General features: G+C 45.5%; 1 protein-coding gene across 3 annotated transcripts in view; it reads right to left on the bottom strand.

Moving 5' to 3' along the window:
• Positions 1-18,327, bottom strand: part of CLIP2 (CAP-Gly domain containing linker protein 2) — a 75,999-nt gene extending 57,672 nt beyond the window's left edge. For all 3 annotated transcript variants that reach the window (XR_015807886.1, XM_088176898.1, XM_014888012.2), the window contains exons 1-2: positions 18,225-18,327; positions 1,787-2,007 (exon numbers count right to left, since the gene is read on the bottom strand). Coding sequence is in view for 2 of the 3 variants with exons in the window: in XM_088176898.1 (XP_088033024.1) it covers positions 1,787-1,898 (112 nt within the window). In the remaining variant the exon portion in view is untranslated. The remainder of the gene's footprint in view (positions 1-1,786; positions 2,008-18,224) is intronic.
• Between the last annotated feature and the right edge of the window lie 3,450 nt (positions 18,328-21,777).

Raw genomic sequence — 21,777 nt, 5'->3', positions numbered from 1 at the left:
TAAATCCAGACCAAAGCACCTTGAGAGAGCCACAGTGGGGAGTTATACTGGCACAACACTGGAGTTCACGTTCATTTCCCAACCACAGCTGAGGGCGTGGAGAAACAAGGGGGAAATTCAGAAATACAGGGTCAGAATAATAACTTCAAAACACACAGCCAAACCTATCAAACTCTTCCTTTGTCAGTTTATGCTTCCCTCTAGCAAACAAATTAAAGGATACTTCAGTATCTTAGATTTGGGCACAAAATAAAGAAATCAGGCTAATATTAAAATCCATTCACACAAAACTGCAATCCAAACATTTGTCAATATCCAGACACGGGGCCAAGTTCTCAGCAAGGGAAAAGCAGCACTTTTCCAATCCCTATAGTGCTGTTATCACACCAAAGGGTCTGGAACTCTGCACATGACCACAAGCAGTGATGGGCCCCTCCAACAGGACCTTGCAGATGTGCAAAAAGCCAAGTTAGACCTGTGGCTTTTACAATACTGCTCGGGGAAAGAATTTACAGTGGCAGGGGTTATACAAACACTAGTGGTCACTGCAGGAAGAGAGAGCTCAGCTCAAAGAGCCCACGAGCACAGCACAGCCCTGCTGTGTAACAAGGGAGCAGAGTCAGCAGCAAGGAGAGTCTGTGGGTGAACATCCTGTGCAGAGGCTGTGCCTGAATCACCATCCCACTGTGCCCAAGCAAAACAGGAACCTCAGAGATGGGTATTATTTTGTTTTGATGAAATAATTTACACTTCTGCATGACTTTGGTAAGAGACAGCATTGTCTTGTGATCTTCATTTTGCAGCATCATAGTCCCAGACTAATTTGTCTGAGTATGCTAAAACAAATTTTGATCAATATTATCTCCTTGAGTAAAAACACTGTCTGAGAGGTAAAAGGCTTTCCTGGTTCTGCTAAATGTTCCATATTTTGGAGACTGAAACACAAAGCAAAGCAACCAGGCATGTAGGAAGTGGCCTGAATTATAAGGACAAGAGGTTGACAGATCTAAAGAAGCAACCATTGACCTTCTCAAATGAAAGTGTAATATAGTGAAAGCACAAGTTTTGACAGGATATACATCATCCTGATGTGTTCCCCCAGAAGCAAGAAGAAAGCCTTTTTTAACAAAATGAAATTAAAAACATGACACACAAAATTCCCATCTTGAATACATTTACTAAATTATATATGATTAAAAAAACCCACCAGCCAATAAGCCAGAAAAATTAATCCTAAGCAAAACACACCCTCAAGTGCTTTCCAAGGGTTAATTATACTGATAATGGCAGTCTGCATAGCTTATGTATACACTGGATAGAGATCAACAACAGCAAGCATGTGTAGGTATGTGAAGGTAAGTCGTTATTCAAATCCTAGGGCTTCAAATGTTCCTGTTTAAACAAAGGCATTAATTTGATGTAAAGAGCACAGGCTAAATCACCTTAAGTGCTCAGTTATTACTCCTATATCCTCACAATGGCTACAGGGCAGTGTTTAAGGTCATGAGGGAGGTTCCCATCTGCCTAATTATAGCCTTGGCCATGTGTGTACAGGTACCTCTGCCAGCCCCAAACATCAGCAGATCCATCTGCCTCCCACCCACTGCACCACTTGCCTGTTTTGTGCGTTATTTGGGAGAGGGAGCCCATTCATCCACCCTGTTACACTTGTTTTGATCCATCAACCCACACACAGATGGGGAATTTCACATCCCAAGGAACGCTGGCTCCACTAATCCACTGCCTCCCAAGCCAGGCAATCACCTGGCTCAGCTCATGCCCTTACCTTCCTTTGAGCCAGTGGTGACAGCAGCTGCAGTGGTCCCTGATGCTCGTCCCACGGGGCTGGAGTGCTTCCCAGCCCTGCCTGGGATTTTAAGTCCACTTGGTTTCAGCATGGTTCCTGTCTCCTGGATCTCAGGCTCCTTCTGCCAGTGTCTCAAGAGCTGTCCCAGTGCCACTGTTCAGGCTTCTTGATGCTGCACCTCTTCTTCCATTGTCACACACCTGGGAGGGAAGAGCACAAAAAAATCAGATTGAGAATGAGTGGGACAGCATGGACCAGGCTCCCAGAGAGCAGTGCCCAGCCCTGTCCTCACAGCTCTAGAAGAGTCAGAACCTCTCATTTCTTCTCCTATAAAACAAGGGTGACTATTTCCCTCATCTCCCATCTTCATGTTACTTTTTTTTCACCAATCTCAATGTCCTGGGCCAAAGCTGAAACTTCCCAGAACCATTAAACAAAAATTTAAATACAGTTTGGGATCTGAGTAACTGAAATGGTTTTGACTGGTTTCAAATTCTAAAGCCTCAGCTCAGCATCTGCCAAGCCTCAGTTGTGCTGTCAGAACCCTGACAAAGGCAGCACCTTTCATGCACAGCCCTGAGTCTCACCAGCCTTCAGAGCAGCCTCTCCAAACTGGCAGGGAAAGGAAGGGTGAAGCCAATGTCTGAGATGGGATTTTCAGCTCCTTTCCTTACAGACAAATCCAAAAAATTACCACAGAAAATAAAGGGTATTTGACCCTATGGATTTACAAGAAATTTTGAAATAAAAACCCCAGAACTTCCTGAAACTCAAGCATAACTCTACCAACTATTCATTAGTGAAGTCACAACCTTTCCTTATGTCATTCTCTTCCCAGTAGGCAAATGGAATAAAACCTCCAAATTCCTTACAAGGATGTTGCATCAACACATCAACAACCACAACTTCATGACAAGAAAGGAAAAATAAAGGAAATGACTAAGTTGTAGTTAAAAAAAAAAAAAAAAAAAAAGGCAGTAACATTTCTAATGGATAAAGAAAAAGAATTTAAAAATTGAGCCTATCAGCCAAAGGGAAGCTGAGGCTGGGAGTCAGCAGGCTGGGATGTGGAGGAAAAAAAGGTGGCAGCAGAGTAAGTCAGGCACAATGCAAACCTAACAGCAAGGAGAGCAATCCAAGGAGCAGCCAGAAACTGGAGACACTGCCTCGTGGGCAAATCAGGGAGGCAGCAGCCCTGAGAATCAGTGCAGCAAAGATTTACAGATGGTACGAGGAGGGAATTGCAATAATGGGATGGGAAATGATTAAGGCATGAGTAAGGACTTCAACACAGGCCGGGTCAGAGTGAGCACAGGGCTGGCAGGGCTCCAGGAAAAGCTGCAAGCAGACACAGAGGACAGAAAACCACAAGGAGAATTCCAAAACTGTGTTCCCAAGGGCTCACAAATATCTAAAAGTGCAGTAGGAGTCAGTCATCCTACATCAGCTTAAAGACACAAAGAAAGGAAGGATCAGCAGAGACATCCTGGGGAGGGAGCCTGAGCAAAAACCTGAGGGATCAAGGTCTTTTACCCATGTGCCCACAAAGTTCAGTCCCTGGGGTGGATTCAGACACCTGCACAAATGAACATCACACAGAGACCAGGCTGGCTAAGAGAGGCAGGATGCTCCAATCACATCACCCACAGCAGAAATAACAGACAAGAGCAAGAAATTCTTGTTAAAGAAGAGAAAGAACAGCTTTCCTGCAACAGAGCTGGTGAGGAACAGCTGTCAGAATTGACAGGAGGATGCAGCTTCCAGCTCTGTTCAGCATAAAATAGGGAGCAAAGGAATTGAATCTGGAGGTGAGAAACAGTGATCAGCCACGTTCCTTTTATGTGCCAAGCCATCAGATGTGGCATCTCCTGCCCACTCTGTCTCACAGGACATCTTTTGTCCAGGGCTGGCTTTGGTTTTATAGACCAACTTGATTTCTAGCTCTTCTGCTGGCAGGTGATGTTTTCTACCTGAGATCTCAATCCATCACCTTCAGCTGAAACTTTGCCCTCTTCACAAAATGACCTCACTCCTGAATTTACTCATTATCTGGCCTTACATTTTGGTTCCAAGGTTTGATGTTGTACTCAGGGTTAAGCAACCTGGGGCTGCTGGTGCTTCCACACAGCTGGTTGAATTAACCAGGAATGTGGATAAGAAGATAAAAAGACACAGAGAATGAAAAAACAGTAGTAGAGAAGAATTTAAGTAGGGAAGGGTGCCAGAAGAATAAAAGGATTTTACAGTTTTTCAATCTTCTGTTAGCATCTCTGGATCCTTAACTTTACAGCCAGAACCACATAAACTTTATGGAACAGTGAGTTTAGTGTGTTCCTCTATTTTGCTGCCCATCTTTGAAGAGACAGGAACTTCAGTTCATTCTCTCTCCACATCTCATTATCCCTACAGATCAGCTGTCCACTCCCATCACAGGATATTGTGATTTTCTGCTTCTTCTCAGGACAACTGGATATTTTTACACTGGGGAAAGAAACAAGAGGAAGTGTATTCCCACCACATAAATATTTCTGCCAGAAATCTTTTTTACACAAACACATTTGCTTTCAACACACTAATGCTAAAACCAAATGAACTCCACAGGCTGCTAATCATGCTCCCCTAGAACAGATAGATGCTGTTCTGCTTTTTAACCACCACAACCAGTTCATGGCCACATAAAACAGAGTCAAAAACTTCTCAAGTGCCAGTGGGAATCACAGCAGATCCCCTGCCTGGCTGTGCCCATTGCATGCCATTTTATGGGGAGGGTCTGGCAGGGGACACTCACCCACTAAAGTGTCCCTGTCAGAGGCTGCAGGCTGACCACAGCCAGGGCCAGCTGCCTCAGCACACCCTGCACATTCATCACCTCACAGGGAAACGAGGATGAACTGCAGTCAATTTTACTATAAGTGCAGTTTGCCTGTACTACACAGATAAAAATAAATGTCTGGGATGTTTTTAAAGAAGTCTGTGCCTGCTGCTAGGGACAGATACTCCTCTGTCACCAGTTTCTCCCCCACTTCAACACAAATACATATGAGCAGATTTTTAGGAAACTCTGAACACCGAGCATGGAGCTCTTCCAAATGATGCCATTAGGTCATTTTCACCACCCAGAGCAATGCTGCCTGAGCCAGCCTAGTCCCACTTCAGTTCCTGACTGAGTGATGCAGCTTTTATGCTGCAGAAATATCCTTGGCCTGGGACACAGGCCAGTATCTCCACAGGGCACTGTCCTACTCCATTAGAGATAACAACCTGCTCTGTGCTCCCATACAGAACCCTCAGCTTCCCAACAGGCTCTATTAGCAGAGCCCTCCTGAAAAACTTATTTCCAGCTCTTCTAAAAAATCTGCTTCCAGCAGTAGAGGCTGAACACAGGCAAATATGTGGTGTAAGAAATACATGAGCCATCTCTCTTCCCTGATACTGAAAGCCAGAATAGTCTTTAAGCTCTTTCCAGAAACTTCAGGGGAACTGAAAATTTTTATTCTCTACGTTATTTCTCATTCCTATTCCCCATATTACCTGCACAAGCTGTACACTTTGCCTTCCTGTTAAACTCCATGGAAATGTGACTTTCTCCAGATACACTGTAAAGAAAACCCCATCTGCTCTTCTGGATACTCCAGTGCCACCAGCTCTACTTATTTTGTTTTTATTTCTTTTACAAGATATGACCGACAAGAAGCATTTTCTAGATGTCTGCTAGATTCTCCCTGCAGTCTTTCCATACTGGGATGAATGGCTCTGTCTGTTCCCACAACCAAGAAAAGCATCCCAGGAATGCATAAATGACCAAAATATTCATTTCCCCATCTTTCCACCAGAAAAAGGGACAGCTGAATGTGAGTCACACAGGCTCAGGCAGGGGAACAGTCTCGGGTGATGCAATGATGGTTCTTTATTCCCTGCTGGTGCGGTTTACGGGCAGAGATTCCCGCGGTGTCTTTAAGAGGAAGCAGGGGCGGGCTCGGAGCTCCGTTCAATGTTCAATATTCAATATTCAATGTTCAATCTCTGCGGTGTGCTCCGGGAACCTGCACCGTTCCTCCCGTTCAGGTGGGGTTTTTGCTACCTTGAAACAAGAGGGTTTTTTCCCTTTCTTTCCCCTAGCCCGGAGGCTGGACCGGGAATCCTCGGCGGCTTTTTGTCTTCGGCTCGTCCGGCGGGACCGCCCCGAACCGGAGAGCTCCGCGGAGCCGAACCAACACGAGAAAGGACCTCAAAATCCACCAAGGACCCTCCAAAATCCACCAAGGACCCTCCAAACCCCACCAACCTCGGCTGCTGCGAGGAGGAGACCCACGCCAGAAATTCAGCAATTTCCCATCCGCTCCGGGCTGGTACATGAACTCTTCCCGGACTCAAAGGGACCCGTCACCATTTCGCTTTCCCAGGCATTTGTATTTTTCTTCCCAAGGCATTTTTGAGTTGTTTTGTTCTGCTCTGGGTGTGGGTGGAGGGTAAGTTTCTTGGAGTTCATATCTAGCGTTTATTCAGTCCTTCTCTGTGCCTCGCGGGCACCCCTCTTTTTATTAAAAAAACCCCACAATAACAACAAAAAACAAACAAAAAAAAACCCAAATAGTTTTTGGGGTAGGGAGTTTCTACTTTGACCCAATAATACCAGTTTCATTAGCAGAAGAAAAGGGAGTTACCGAAGCCCTTTTCTCTTTAGAGGAAACACTCATTCTAGAGTGTATTCTCCTGAAATTTGTCTCCAAAGCTGAGACAGGAACTGTTCTCAATTAAGTACAGATGTACAGCCAAGAAATCCCTTTCACCAGGAGCAATATATGTGGATATGCCTGGCCAGCATCATGGATAATTGCATCAGAGCAGCACACGTTAAAAACAAACAATTGAAGGTGCTTAGAGTCAATTATTTCATAAACGTGGTAGAGAAATAACACAAACCAAGGACTGGGAGAAAGTCTTTGGCAGTAGAGCTCATCCACAGCTTCTCTGCTTCATCCATCCCTCTTACCCAGGATAACATCCCAGCCAGGACGGGCAAAAATAACAGAGCAGACACCCGGACCCAGCACAGTGCCCACAGGAAAGCCCTTAGGGGGACCCACAAAATAAGGAACTTTTCACCTCGACTTAACTGAGTGCAACAATTGCAAGACACAGGAACATGCTGCCAGACACCAGACTGAGCTGGCCGGGATCCCATCCTGTGCCTGGTGCTTCCTTCTGGCTGGGTCTGGATGGAAGAAGTGTTTACCCAACATGACACCCTGGGCAAGGCACGGGGATTTCACCATCAGAGCAGACTCGTGTCAAATTCCAACCAGCTGGATCTGAATACTAATCTGACAGATTTAGGTTTCTAATTTTCTAAATTTGAAAATTCACATGTAAGAAATTAAATTTGAATTTTTCGGTCAGAGATGCACACACCTTTTCAGGGATGAGGCCCATAGGAAAAAAAGGTAAAGAAAAGCATTTCATTACCAGACTGAGGGAAATCAACATTATCATGTTGTCCAAAAGGTTAACGATAAAAATGCAGAAAAGCAGGACAACACTTTTTAAAAATAATTTTGACTTATGCAAATAATCAGTGACTTCAAAGACAAGTATTTGGATAGGGAAAGGTTAGCAGAAGAAAGTCTGTTTTTACCTATTCCCATCTAAGACAACTTTTTGAGACTCAATTGCTTGTGCCATTATTTAAACACTATTCCATCTTTTCTCATGTCCATGCTATAGATGAGGAAGACCAGGGTCTGGGACGCAGCACATTTGCAAATGGAATTTCAGCCTTTTTCAGAGTTATCATATGGCTCAATCTACACAAAGACTCTTGCATTAGCCTCCAAGATTTCTGGGTTTCATCCCCTGCTCTCTGTCATTCTCCTCACAATCACCGTGTTTCTTCTCCTGGCTTCTGTCAGAGCCCCTGGCACTCTGAACGAGAGCAAACCTGCCTGAGAGCCACCCCTGCTTCCCCTCTGAAAACACCACTACTGAGGGCAGGAACCTTCAGCATCAGGAACTGTAAACGTTCAGAACAGGATGTGAAGCTCAACATCTCCCTGAAAATAAAATGCTAGAGAAGAATTTGATCCCCTGATCACTGGAGGAGTTCTGCACTCACTTCAATAAGCACATAGAATAAAGGCAAAATAAGCACACAGAATAAAGGCAAAAAGCTTTCAGAGCCAAATCTGGTATTCTTTCATTAGGCCTTACATAAAACCTTTACTGGCCTAAAGATACTGATTTTTTTAAGTTATTTTATTTCTTCTTTCTGAGTATTTGGTTGCATCCACTCCATATTTCCAAACTGTTCTGCATCTTCCCCACTTCCAGGGAAATGAGATTTTCATCTCCTGGAGTTCTCACTCCTGGATATATTTATTACTGCCAAGTCTCCCATGCTAGGGACAAAAGCAAGTAAAGATTTGGTGCCCCAGACTCACAACACTGACCATGCTGCAGAGATGGGTTAGGGATTTCAAGAACAGGATTTTGCCTTGAAATCCAAATCCAAGGGCCAGACTTGAGGCTTGTGTGAAAGGGACAGGAAATGAATCCCATCAGGGACAGGATATGATAACGCCAAACTGCAGCTTTGCTAATAAAGACAGATTATGCTGGGAAGAAAAGGCAATTTTATCTTTTAATTCCTTAAGATGCTCCATCTGATCCAAGGTAATTGTGCCTCACTTCTCTGATGAGTTGCTCTTGACAAGCCACCAGAAACCCATTTCTGAAGCACGTGGCAGATTAGGAGTAAATCCTTGCACTTAACTGAGGTACAGAGGAAATGAGAGACACTCATTTTTAATTGAGGTCAAACTCCTCTTCCACGAAAACCTTTCCTTCTCCCATAGAGAGAATGGAGACAGAACTGCAGGAATGAAAGGAGTTTTCATACTTCTCATACTGCTTCCAGTTACATGTAGGGAAAAACAGGGAATACCCTCTGTCAGCTCTCAGTTTTTTCTCTTGCAGTTGGAGAATTCAAATAGGTTTTCAGCCATAAAGCTCTGTTGTCACTACATAGTTTCCCTGACAAGTGGGAAGTGCTGTTAACCTCTAGAGAAGGTGTGTTTAGTATTCTTGCTCACTCAAGTTTTGTAATAATTAGCACAGAATGCCAAGGGAAAGCCTAGAGGACTTTTATTTAAAAGCTCAGGTATTTTTAAAACTAATTCTAACCTCTATGATAGACTAAATATCCTGTGATTTACTTCTAAAACAAGATTTTTTTAAAGGAACAATGTGAAGAACCCTCCTTCTGCACTCTAAAAAACCACAGTGCAAATCCTGAGGCAAAATGCAGAGAGAAAAAGGCAAAGTACATTCAAGGAAGTAATTACATAACCTGTGGAGTAATTTATGGGCTGGATGAGCTTGTGCTGCTCACACTGGCAAAATGCTACTGAGGGCTGATACACTAGATAACAATTCTGTACTAATTGCAGAGCAAAACTATGTCCAATTTGTGGGAAAAATCCTGGACATGGTCTTGGTTCTGCATGAGTTTCTGCTCCCTAGAGTTGAGCCCTGGGGGCAGGGGACAATGTCCCTGCAGAGATTTATTAGGGCCATGACACCAAAGTTGCAGGCTCACACGGGAAGGGAACAGAATGTACACACAAGTTTCACAGCTGGTGTCCTGCAGGTCAGACTTGATTTATCCCCACTCAATTCCATTAGAGATTTCTCTACAATTCATGAGGCTTTGATAAAATCCAAGTTCCCTATTCACAGGAAGTCTTATTTGTCCAATAAGGAAAATAAGCATCTGGAAGAGAAACACGAGGAGAGCAAGCCAAGTGCAGGGAACACAATGATACATGACAGATATATTCCATTATAATGGTTTGGTATTTTCCCACTGGAGAAACAATTTAATTAATTAAATATGAACTATACAATAACCCGGCCATGCTATGCATGCTGTGCAGAGCTGCAGAAGGATCTGAACTTTTGCAATTTCCTAGCTTTTGACTGCTGATTTAGCATAGCACCAAAGTTCACCCTGGCACTTCATCTGTTTCTAACTGGAGTTCAGATTAATACATGTATTTTAATTTGTGTGATTCTGTAATCTAATTCTCTGTCCTGAACTTTGATTATGAAACAAAACCAGGACCTGGGTCCCTTCTGCCCTGATTTTTCCCCCCTTTTAACAAGGTAGGCTCAGCCTTTCTGGTGGCACTGCAATGACTGCCACTTTAATCTTGCAGATGATTTGATTAATAAAAACACTGGGATACCACAAGTTTCTGGTGCACCTTGGGACAATCCTCACTGTGCTCCAGTAATGCTGTACAGTGTTTACACACACTCTCAAGGAAAAGGCACCATGTCAATGCAGTTCTTTTTGGGATGGAGACCTGGTGATCCCAGCAGGAACCAAACACAAGCCTTGCCCTGGGCCACTGCAGGTGTTGCATCTTCCACAGAATCTCCTCAGAACATCCCCAGTGCAACACCAAGGGAAACCTGACCCTGCCTCTCCACAAGCTGCCAAAACCTCAGGCAGGGATGCAGGATAGGAATACATCACCCTGCCCCTGCTGCAGCCCCTTCCCATTAGTTATGAAACCACTGTACAAGATATTTCATTCCAAGCAGTTTCAGCCTGTGCTGCCCAGGAAACCCCCCACCAGTTGCCAGTCCAGATTTATCCAAGCCAACCTTCTGCCCACATTGCTCCTGTGCCCTTTGCACAACTCTGACACCCTCCCATTGTGCCCAGCTCCCAGGGGACAGCTTTGCCCTTTGTCAGCCTTCCCTGTGCCATTCTGAGCAAGCAATGCTCTCCTTTGAGAAGTTCTTAGATCTGAGAGTCACCAGTTCCCAGGTCATCTCAGCTGACCTCCAAGCCTCCTCACTGGAATTCAGTCTGTCCTAGACGTGGGCAGCCCGAGGTGCCTGCTGCATGCCACGATGTCTCACCAGGCCAGGGACAAACTTTATGTCAAATACTATGAGCTAACATCATCTCATTCCTTCAAACAAAGCAACTGTTCCCAAAAGTTTAAAGAGTAACTAACCCACCTTCACACTCTGGGTGTTAAGATACAACAGGAGGGAAGCTAAAAAGTAAATACAGGTTGGGTAGACCCAGTAGGGTTGGAAGGCAGCTCTAAAGATCCAAGCTCTAATGACCCCAGAGCTAAGATACAGCACTGACAGCCAGGGCTCCTGCTTCCTTCTTCCACAGAGGTCACTCATCGTGGGAAATGGAATTGTAGAGATTTTTTAGGGCTTGACAGAAGTATGCATTTGTATGTAAACTTGGAGATAAGAAATGTTGATTTAGAAATGTTATGGAATAGGACAGATATTGCTGAGAGAGAAATGGAGCTGGAAAAAAGTTTCAAAGGATGGCTTTGCAAATAAGACTAGATGATTTGGAGAAATAGAACTATGAAAGGTGTATTATAATAGAACCCACAAGGGGTGATTTTAGATGATTGGCTTTAAGGCATTTTACAGCATGATATGACAAAAGCTGATAGGCCAAGAAACACTTATAATGTATTGTAATTAGGAAATAGTTGGCTTCTGATTGTGATGGCATAAATTACAACATCTGTATTTTCTCACCCTTCATATAAGACTAAAAATAGAATAAAAAATTTTTAAAGCGCCTCTCAGTTGCCCCATCTCTGTGTCAGAAAAGGGCAAAATCCAACAACTCATTTCCTTGCTACATACAGAGGGATGGTAACAGCACCAGTCTGTCAGCTGGGGCAGCAGAGCAGCAGGTTCCACCTCTTGAAAGATCCGAGGTCACCAAACCAAAGACACCCAGCAGCAGCAAACCCACTCTCCCTCTGGGACACCGAGTGCAAACCCCAATCCCCTCTGCCCACACAAGCATCCTGCTGCTGCACTGATGGCAACAGAGCAGTGCTGGACACAGTTGTTCCCAGGAGCACCCTCCTCCTCCTCCTCCCTGCTGCCTCACCAGCCCCAGCTCAGCCCTCCATTTCAGCAGATGACCTCTGGGCTATGTGCATTAATTGCTGCTTTCTCCTGAGCCTCTCTACAAGCACTGCCAGCCCTCACTCACACTGACATATCCACACAGCTCCACCACAACCAGCAGTGCAGACAAGGAGAACAATAATCTGGAGAGTTTAGTTTGCTTTCAGTCAGTGTGTGTTAATCGTGGGGTTTCTTAATTTACCACCTGTAACCTCACTCACCTCACACACTCCTCACACAACAGGATTTTGGATAGCTCATGGACCTTAAAGTACAAGAAAGAACATGTCTTATTCAAATTACACCCCTATCATTCAAATTACATCCCTATCAATGACCAAAATCATAATTTTGGCAAGTTATAATATTGACAGATAGGATCTCCTGTGGCAGGAGGAGATACCATATCAAATTGGACCTTTTCTCCCCACACCTCACACCCTGCCTTGCAAAAGCCAATGTTTATTTTGGATCACACCACATGGACCCCAGCTCAAAGCCTCTGGGCACTAAAGCCACAGCAGCACCAGAGGATGGTCTGTCACACATGGGGAGGTCGGGGATTGCAGTTTAGGGGAGTGAGAAGATAAAACCCCACCCTCTGCAGTCAGATTGCACAGCAGGTGTGCAGACCGAACACACCCAATCCAGCAGGACGTGTTGGGCTGGCAGGAATAGGAGAGGTTGCCACATCTGGGCCAGGCTGCCAATCCCAGCCTCTTTCCACAGCAGCAGAGAGCCAGCAGGAGCTGGAGTCTCAATCTGGGTTTCAATCAGCATCTCCATCCAGACACTGCCATGCATTGAGGAGCACACACAGCAGTCCATGATGTGCAGATGCCAAGAGCCAAGGATCCGGATAGACAGAGCAGGGCTAAAAATACAATTTAATTGTTCGTGTCTCTGGAGATAGGAGTGATGAACTCAGCCTGCAAGCAGGTAGGCAGGACAGATGGATCAGCCCACCATGCTCCTGGAGTACCACAGCACTACGTGTTCCAGCTGGAGTTTTAGAGTCACCATGAGTCCCTGGCTGCTCCTTCACTCCTCACAGAAACTGGCTGTTTCTATACCACTAATGCAGGCAAGCCACAATCATGATTCTGTACAGAGATCAAGATATAATCTCATCTAGCTAAGCAAGTATAGCACCCTTATAAAAAAGCAGCTCCCTACACCACAATGCAGAGCAGTGGCACAACATCTCCAACACATGTTTCAACCAAAAAGGAAGAGCAAAAACTGATTTGTCACTTCTAACAATGGCAGTCAAAGTTGCCAGCACCCTAAGATAGAATGTATCATAGCAGTCCATAAACCTGAATCATATGATCACCAAAAAGTATTGTTTGACTTTGACATTTCTGTGTAAGTGTGCTGGAAGTGCTCCTACACCTTCCCAGTGTGCTTTGGGGAGATTCAGAGATAAATAAAGCAATAGTGCTTGCAGATGTTTCAGAGACATTAAGATTAAGCTTGCACGAGGAATTGACATTGCCAGCATTATTTATTAGAAATACACATAAATATATGTACACATATAAACAAAGTCTTCCTATGGATGAGACTCAGCAAGTTCAAAAGCTGCTACATAGGCCCCAGAAAAAGCCCACATAAACAGACACACAAAAGATGAACAGTGAAAGGCAAAACATCCTTCCTCCAACAGGCATCTTCTATCTCACCAGCATATTCCACACAGGCCTGCCTTTTTGTGCCATATTTTCCATCATTAAATCTCCATTAGGGATGGCTGGTGGATGGGTCAGCAGCTAAATAATGCCAAACTTACCAGCTGGGAAACAAAAGTCCAGAGGGGGGGAAAGAAAAAAAAAAAAAAGGGCACTTATCCAAGGTTGCAGACTGACCTGCTCCAATTTGCATAGTAAGGATTTCAGTTATAAAACAAATAGCTAAATGCTAAATATAGCCAAGAAGGAGGCTTTATTCACCAGAGCCAACTTCATGCTGATAGGAGCCACAGAGGTAGCACAGTGCACAATACACAACAGCTACAAAGCCCATTAAACAAACACAACTGGAGAGGCCTCTTTTTCCAGGGAGGTTTGTTCCACAGCCAGGACAGTCCCTGCATCCAGGGAAGCACTTGCAGGTCGTGAATGTGAGTGTTCACAAAGGATGGGAGAGTGCTGTTTGTTTCAACAGGCAGCTGCTTTTTGTGCCTGTCAGGCTACTGAAAAGTTTCCAGTACTAATTACAGGACACAGAAGTTGTCAAAGCATGATGCAACAGATAAATAAGGGGGGAATATGCCAAAGGAAGAAAAAGAACAGATCAGCCAGAGAAATCCTTTGTCAGTGACTATGTCCTCAGGCTGGAAGCCTTCCCTGCCCCACCAGAGCATGTGCTGCAAAAGAACTTCACACTGCAAAAGAAACGGCTTTGATTTTTGTCAGTGAAACACCTTTGTACTTTGTACAGAAACATGTAGATAGGCAAAGTGACAATGACAACAATAAAACAAAGGGGAAGGCATGCACTACAGAAAAGAGTTCAAACTGAGCCAGACTGCCCAGAGAGGCTGTGCAAATTCCTTCATTGCTACATTATTCTTGGAAAAATAAATATCTTCAAACCTCTGTCTTGAATGACAAGTGAAGACAGATCCAATCTGGAACAGACAGATGGATCAGATGATTTCTTGAAGTTTCTGTGAAATCTTTCCAGTGTAACCAATATCCACGTGGTCTTTACTACACTAGGCAAGTTATTCAGTAAAATAAAATAGAATTAATTTCGACCAAGAGCTCTGGCACAGGCAAGACAATTTAATTTGCATCACCTTTTTATAGGAAGCATGTGTGAAAGCACAGAAAAGGGGTTTATAAGGAGCAAAAAGGGATTTAAAAGTTCCAAGATGCACATACTCAACATCCCCAGAGCATTTCATTCACAAACCTCGAAGGAGGTCAGCATTACAACACCCTTTTTGTACCTGGGATAAACAGATAGAAAGAAACTATTTTTCTCAAGACTTCTGAAAAAACAGTGGCAGAGATGGCACCACTATCTCCTTGAATATCTAAGCCATCAAAGCACTCAGGAAGTCCTTCTGAAGTGTTTATTTTATAGACACACAGGATAAATATTTTCAAAAATAATAATTTGGCTTTCACAGGCACAGAGTTATCAAGGGAGTTAACAGAAGAATTTGGAGCATAAACTCTCAAAATAAACCAAAGTTTAGATTCCCTTTGTGCTACAGCAGACTGGGATGAGGAGATGAAGACTCCACGACAGGCTCAGAAACTGCAACATGGAATTTTGCCAGTCTGTGCCACATTCCTCTGCAACTATGCAGGTAAGTAAACATTAGCTCAGTATATAAATGAAATGAAAATATCAATTAATTTCAGAATTTCAGTGCCAGTTCAAGTCAGCATCATATTTAATTCCATCATTCTGAAGAAAAAAAAAAAAAAGGCAACAAAAATATGACAAAGCTGGCTTTATTTCTTCACATATCTTTGCTTATGCTGCCTCTGAACCAACCATGGCTGTTTTATAGACACAGTTTCACTTATTTAGAATGGGATAATAAAAAAACTGTGCCAGTGTACGGGAATGATTTCCCAAAACTCTGATGCAGAAACATTGTCAGTTTGCTGTAGGTTTTATTTAAAAGGGATTTCAACAAGATATTTTTTTTTTGGGGGGGGAATAGCAGAAAGTATCAGTCACATGCAACAAAGTAATTTTTCCACAACAAGAGCTACTGCACAATCATGTAAGAGCAAGAAATTAAATCCAGCTATGAGGGCAATGATTTTGCTTTGTCCTGTTTAGCATCAACACTCAACAGAGCACACAGACTGCTCTCAGCAGAACAGGGAAAGGCTCCAAGAGCACGGGGGTGCTGCAGAAAGAGACTTTGTACAATGATACACTGAGAATTCGGTCTCCATCACTGTCAGCCATGGAAACAAGAGCTTCCACGTGGGATAAGATAGGAAGGACCCACATGGAGAAGACAGGAATAGAGTAGGACACAAGAAAGGCCAAGGCCAATTCCTTACTCTAACCTGGGCTTCTGGAGTGAGCACGGACAGTTCATCTTTATTCAGTAACTTAATGTGGTTGTTTTAAACAAGTGACCAGTAAAACAAAGCCCAAGTCAGGCTGGAGTCTCACATCAGCAGTACTGTCATCCAAGGTGCTCTCCCTGGCTAACAAGACCTGAAATTCTACCATAAATATCACAAGAACAGTGATAAAAGAATAACAGCCAGAGACTGATTACTGGGGGCATTTCAGTCTGCAACAGAGAAAAAAAAAAAAGTGCTCTCAACCCCAATGTCAGCAACTTCCTTGGTCATTCTTGAGCCTTTGGAAGATGGAGAGGAAAAGAGTCATCCATGAAAAAATAGATCTCTCTATAAATATCTACAGATATCTCTATAGATAAGTGCACACCAGTGTCTAACACAGGCTAGCAACAAGTCACATTCAGGTCTAGCTACCCATACCTGGCCTTTCCTAGAGCTTTAAAAGTATCTAAAACTTGCCATGCATTGTGTACTCTGCAAAGTGGTATCAACACTGGGGTATGGAACTTGCTTTATATATTGTCTCCTGTCCTCACAAGAAGTATAAAACACCCTCTCAAAAAAAAAAATTAATTTCCCCAAGTATCATGGACAGAGAGAGCATTTTGATAAATAAAACCAACAGCCTCAATCAGGAGGTGGAACACATGGCTTGATCCATTTTAACCACCCAGTAACACAACAGAAGAATCAGCCTGGATGTCCTTACAGAGCCACATCCCTCGGTAGCAGAAAACCCCCTCTGCGTTCTCCATCACTTCTTCTGCCAAACCAAGAAACACAAGTGGGGATAAAGAGCAAACACACCAGGAAGAGCTCCTTGCCAGAGTAGATTATGGCAGCCTCCAAGGCTAGAGGAGCACATAGCCTTGGCCCAGTAGATAACCCCACCTATACTGATCCTAAGAGCATCTCCTGAAAAAACACACGAGGTTTCCCTTCACTGAAGGCAGCCCCACACAAGTGCTCCTGAGATGACAGACAGGCTCCAGCACAGCTTCTCTCTGCTGTGCTGCAGTGGCTGGTGCTAATGTTGTCACTTGTGCCACGTCTCAGAGCTGAGCCTTTGAAGTCCTGTACTCCCGGAGATTTCTGGTAGGCAGTGACAACTTTTGTGAGGACACAGTCATTTGATGCAGACTCCCTCCTTCCTAATCCCTGGCAGGCTCTGACAGCAGGCAGGTAATTTCTTAAAATGCTGTATCTCAGACCTAACTTTAAGATCAGGAGCTGCACTATGTTCAAAAGCATCACCACACCAGCAGTGACAGACCTGTGCTGATTAACGGGGCTCTCTTGGAGCACTTGTGGGGAGAGGAATGGTGTTAGCAGGCAGCTGGGCAGAGGTTAAAGCCAACAAGCCCAGCCAGGCACCCCAAATGTATCTCTGTCCACATGCTGACCAGGTCTTGAGTTGCAAGTCACCCTCAGGGAAACACTTTTAGCCAGCAGTAATGGATGGACTGGTAAAACTTGACATCCATTCCAGCAGAATGAGTTTCTGAGACAAGGTTTGGAGGCCTGTGAGACTGATGCTCAACAGAGCAGCAAATAACACTCGGTGCTGACACAGTGCTTTGTCTCCCAGTGCTTCCAAAACGCCACTGCAGAACACTGTAGAGATAACAACTCCTGCCTCTGCCTCCACCCCTGGATGCTGCCCCAAACATCCTTTGCTGCTCCGTGTCAGGAGATGCAAGGGGCAGAACCCTCCTGTATCTGCCTGGGTGCTCATAACCTGAGCACTGTGCCAATGCCAGCAGCTCAGCCCGGGCCTTCCTCAGCAGCACATCTTCAACAGACAAAAACCCCACATCAGACCCTGCAGGATGTGGTTAATGTCCATATCTGGATCCTTAGACAAGAAAACCCGAGCGAGGACACTGAGCTCAGCAAACAGTCAAGCTTCCCAAAGACAAAAGACAATTTCCCACCCATTTCAAACCCAAAACTCGCTCGGAACCGAGACATGGATGCTGACACCCACTCCCACCTCCGTCTCCATGGCATCAGGCCGCTGCCTCCCCGGCCGCTCCAGCCGCGCGTTCCCCGTGCCCCAGGAGCGGCGGCGAGCCCGCCCCGCACCCTGCCGGGCTGCTCGGGGGGTGCTCGCCCCCGGCAGGCCCGCACCCCCCAAACCCCTCCCGCCCCGGCGGCTGCCGGTGCTGCCCGGCCGAGGGAGGCAGCCGGGATGCCGGCCCGCCGAGGATGCTCGCTGCCTTTCGCAGCCCAAGGACAATGCGCGGCGGCGGCCGAGCCGCCCATCGGTACCGAGCGGCGCATCCCCGCTGCCAGCGCTCCTCCCGCACCTTCTCCGTTCATCCCTCCTTTGTTGTGGCGCGGGCTGGCCGGGCGCTGCCGTCCCCTCCCGCTGTCCCACTTACCCCGGAGCTGCCCTGCGGAGCGGGGCAGGGGGCTCGGTGCCACCGCAGGATGCGAGCCCGGCCGGCAGCCGCCCTGCCACTCCCTGCGCGGCCGAGCCCAGGGCCGGGAGGAGGGATCTGGGCGGCGGCTCGGAGCGGCGGGGGCGGAGGAGGATGCGGGGCCGGCACCGCCACTCCCTCCGTCCCTCCCGGCTCACGGCCGGGCCCACGCGAACAAAGGGGCCGGTCCGGGGCTGCACCGCGCCGAAATCCTCCTGGTTGCCGGGCCCTGGCGTCTCCCGAAACCGGGTGGGAGGGTGGAAAGGCAGCGCCGAGGCTGCTCCTGGCTGCCCGCAGCCCCGAGTGTTCCTGCCCTAAAACCCAAAATAATCGTAAAATCGCCTTTTGCTCGCTGGAGCCGCCGCCTTCTCTCCCCGCGGCTCTGGGAAGGAGGAGTTCTCTAGGCACACCTGAATTTAGGTGATAGCGGTTTTGATTGATACAAGAAGGGAAGGGCTGGCGGTGCTTCCTGTAAAAAAGGAGAGACCCCTAATTAGCCGAATTAGGCTTTAACGGGGAGCGCAGCAAAGAGAACACACCTGCAGCCTTGGGAACTCGTTCATTCAAAGCAGGGATGGCCGGGCTGAGGTGGCGATCATCATTTGACCTTCAGCACTTCCTGCTGTTCCCTCGCAGAGCCGCTCCTGGGCTGATACTGCACAGAGATACAACGGAGCAGGGCCATAAAATCATTTCGGTTGGAAAACCCTTTAAGCTGATCGAGTCCAACCATTCACCCAGCACTGACACGGCCACCACTAATCCATGTCCCCAAGTGCTAATTCTACACATCTGTTAAACCCTTCCACCACTGCCCCAGGCAGCCTGTGCCAGGGCTTCGCAGCCCTTTTGATAAAGAAATTTTCTACAATATCCAATCTAAACCTCCCCGGGTGCTACTAGAGGCCGTTTGCTCTTGTCCTGTCCCTTGTTCCCTGGGAGCAGAGCCTGACCTCCACCTGGCTGTCCCCTCCTGTCAGGGAGTTGTGGGGAGTGAGAAGGTCCCCCCTGAACCTCCTTTTCTCCAGAAAAAGGAGCACCCCCAGATGCCTCAGCCACTCCTCATCAGACTTGTGCACCAGCCCCTTTCCAGCTCTGCTGCCTTTCTCTGTACACGTTCCAGCACCTGTCTAGTGCCTGTGCCCTGAAACTGCACCCCTAATTTATACAGGAGTGGAAGTGCTTTGCACAAGGGCTGTAACTCTACTCAGTGTATTTCAGCACCTCCATAGACACCCCACATCACCCAAGGGGCAGCCCAGGATATTTTGCACATCAGATGCTATGGTGGGAGGCCCCAGGGTATACAGAAACAGAGTGGGCTTCCATCCACCAGCAATCCTGAGGTTTGTTGCTGTGACGCTGTTTTATTTTGCCTGCAGAAGCCCAAAAAAGCAGAGGGGAGATAGAAATGAAGGAGGTGCAGACGCTAAAGCAGAGAAGAATAGAGCTGAGGTCAACTGAACATCATCCAGAATATGAGATTTGACAGTCCTGGCTTTAGCAAGATGATCCAGTCTCAGGAGGCAGCCATAGGCATCCTCATTTTTCATCTTGCAGAGGAGAAGCCAAAGTAAGAAGTGAAATGGCTGGTCCAAGCCAAAAATAGAACCTGAAGCACCTGACTTCAACGCCTCTGCTTCAACTGCTAGTTCACTGTGTTTCCCTGACATTTTTCTACATCCAAGCTCAAGTCATTGCTTTTGGATCTGTATACAAGAATTTTTGTCTCCTCTCTAATCTATAGTTGCCTAGGGAGACAGTATGGTGCCAGGAGAAGAGCAAGATGAGAAGGTGGCTATTGACTCCAACAGAACTTCTTGCTTCTCCATCCAGCTCCACACCTGATTTGCCAGCTCAGTCAGCCCCTACCCTTAGGTCCAAGACTCTTTCCTTATCCAAATGGTGGTAGAGCAATGATGGTGACCTCCCTTTGTCAGACTGACAAGAAGCATTACATGCAGACATGCATTTTGTAAGGAAGAGTATAAATTTAAAGAGGTTCTGGAAAAAAAAAATCCTCTTTAATATTTTTAGCTGCTTTAGGGTAGCATTTCAAATCAGGAATTGCTTAGAAGTTAAACCCCATTTTTGATCAATTGTACAATTTTATGCTTAATCTCATATACACTAATTTGTTCTTAGTACAAATAACTTCCACATAAAAGTTTAAATTACAGTCCCACGTCTACATGGTGAAAAAGGTCAGCAGGTCTGGGAGGAGAATCAAGCCCACTGGCTTCAATACAATGAAGCTAGAAAAAAGTTCACAGCTCTTGTAGTCATTTCCTTGAATCATTTTGACAAATCTGCCTATCTGAGTAAACTTTCTCAGGGGAATTTCCAGGGAGAGCAAGAAAGATCATCCAGGGACAGAGCTCTGGCAGTGATGTGGCTGAAGTCCTGTAGACTTGAATTTATGTCTTCTATTAAGTGCTCTCCCACAAAGCTGTTGCTCAGCTTTTGTTGTACCTGCTTCAGGATGACTATAAATGTTGAAATGCCATCATCCCAAATACACTACTATTTCCCAACAACCATTTATTTATTCACAGGGGCTTGTGTGCAGGCAAAGAACCCTGCACTGATGTCCCAGACATGGGAGAGCACAGGAGACACTGAAGTTTCAGCCTAGGAAGATGTGAGGACTTGTTAATTTTAGACAGGTGAGCAGAATAATGACTTTAATTAAACCATTATGTGTAGAGAGCTGGTGTGTGATCTCTGACATCTCTGGGCTATCACATTTGCCTGATAGTACCCTCTAATGCCCTCTTGTTTTCTGTGATATCGTATATATCTTGTTTTGAAAAGTGGCTTCTCACAGATAGGCAAAACTGTCTCCACTTGACTGATCCATTACTGTGATTTAATGAGTATTTGCATTAGCTGTTGGGATCTCTAAAAAACTTCACTGTTGTTGTCTTTTAAATTATTCTGACAAACAGAAGCATTACAGACAATGTTAATGTAAAAACCAAGGGAATAATCATGCCTGCATCTAGGGAAACAAAAAAAGCAAACATTTTGTGTTTTGCTGTTATCTGTATTGTTTAAGTAAACACAACCAAATTGTTCAAGTACCTTTCCATTTTATTCACCAGCATCAGGAGATGAAGCACCTCTCTGCAAAGAGACACTCAACTTGTCACATACCAGTAATACCCACCCTAATGCCCCAATCCTTCACTTGTTCCCCAAAGGCAGCAACATTTTAAAGGTGACAGTTCACACAAAGGCCACCTGAAGGGGTGACATCAAGACCCCAGATGCCAACAAGGTTTTCAGAGTTGAATCCCTTCATTCGTTTCCTTACAACAGGCCTAGAAATCCCTGCCTATGTACTGTGGGAACTGAGTGGTGGCAGAAATTATATTTGAAAATATTGCACAACTTCATTACTGTCAACCTTCAGTTATGTGATTTCCAATGCCTCAAAGGTGCAGCTCCAATGACAGCATAAGCTCCTGCTGTTCATTCAGGCTGACACTATAAAGAGCCTTCTGCATCTGGG

The sequence above is a fragment of the Sturnus vulgaris genome, chromosome 21 (genome assembly GCF_052056855.1).
Source record: "Sturnus vulgaris isolate bStuVul1 chromosome 21, bStuVul1.hap1, whole genome shotgun sequence".
In the NCBI taxonomy this organism is placed as follows: Eukaryota; Metazoa; Chordata; class Aves; order Passeriformes; family Sturnidae; genus Sturnus; species Sturnus vulgaris.
This window is presented reverse-complemented; position numbering and strand designations above follow the sequence as displayed.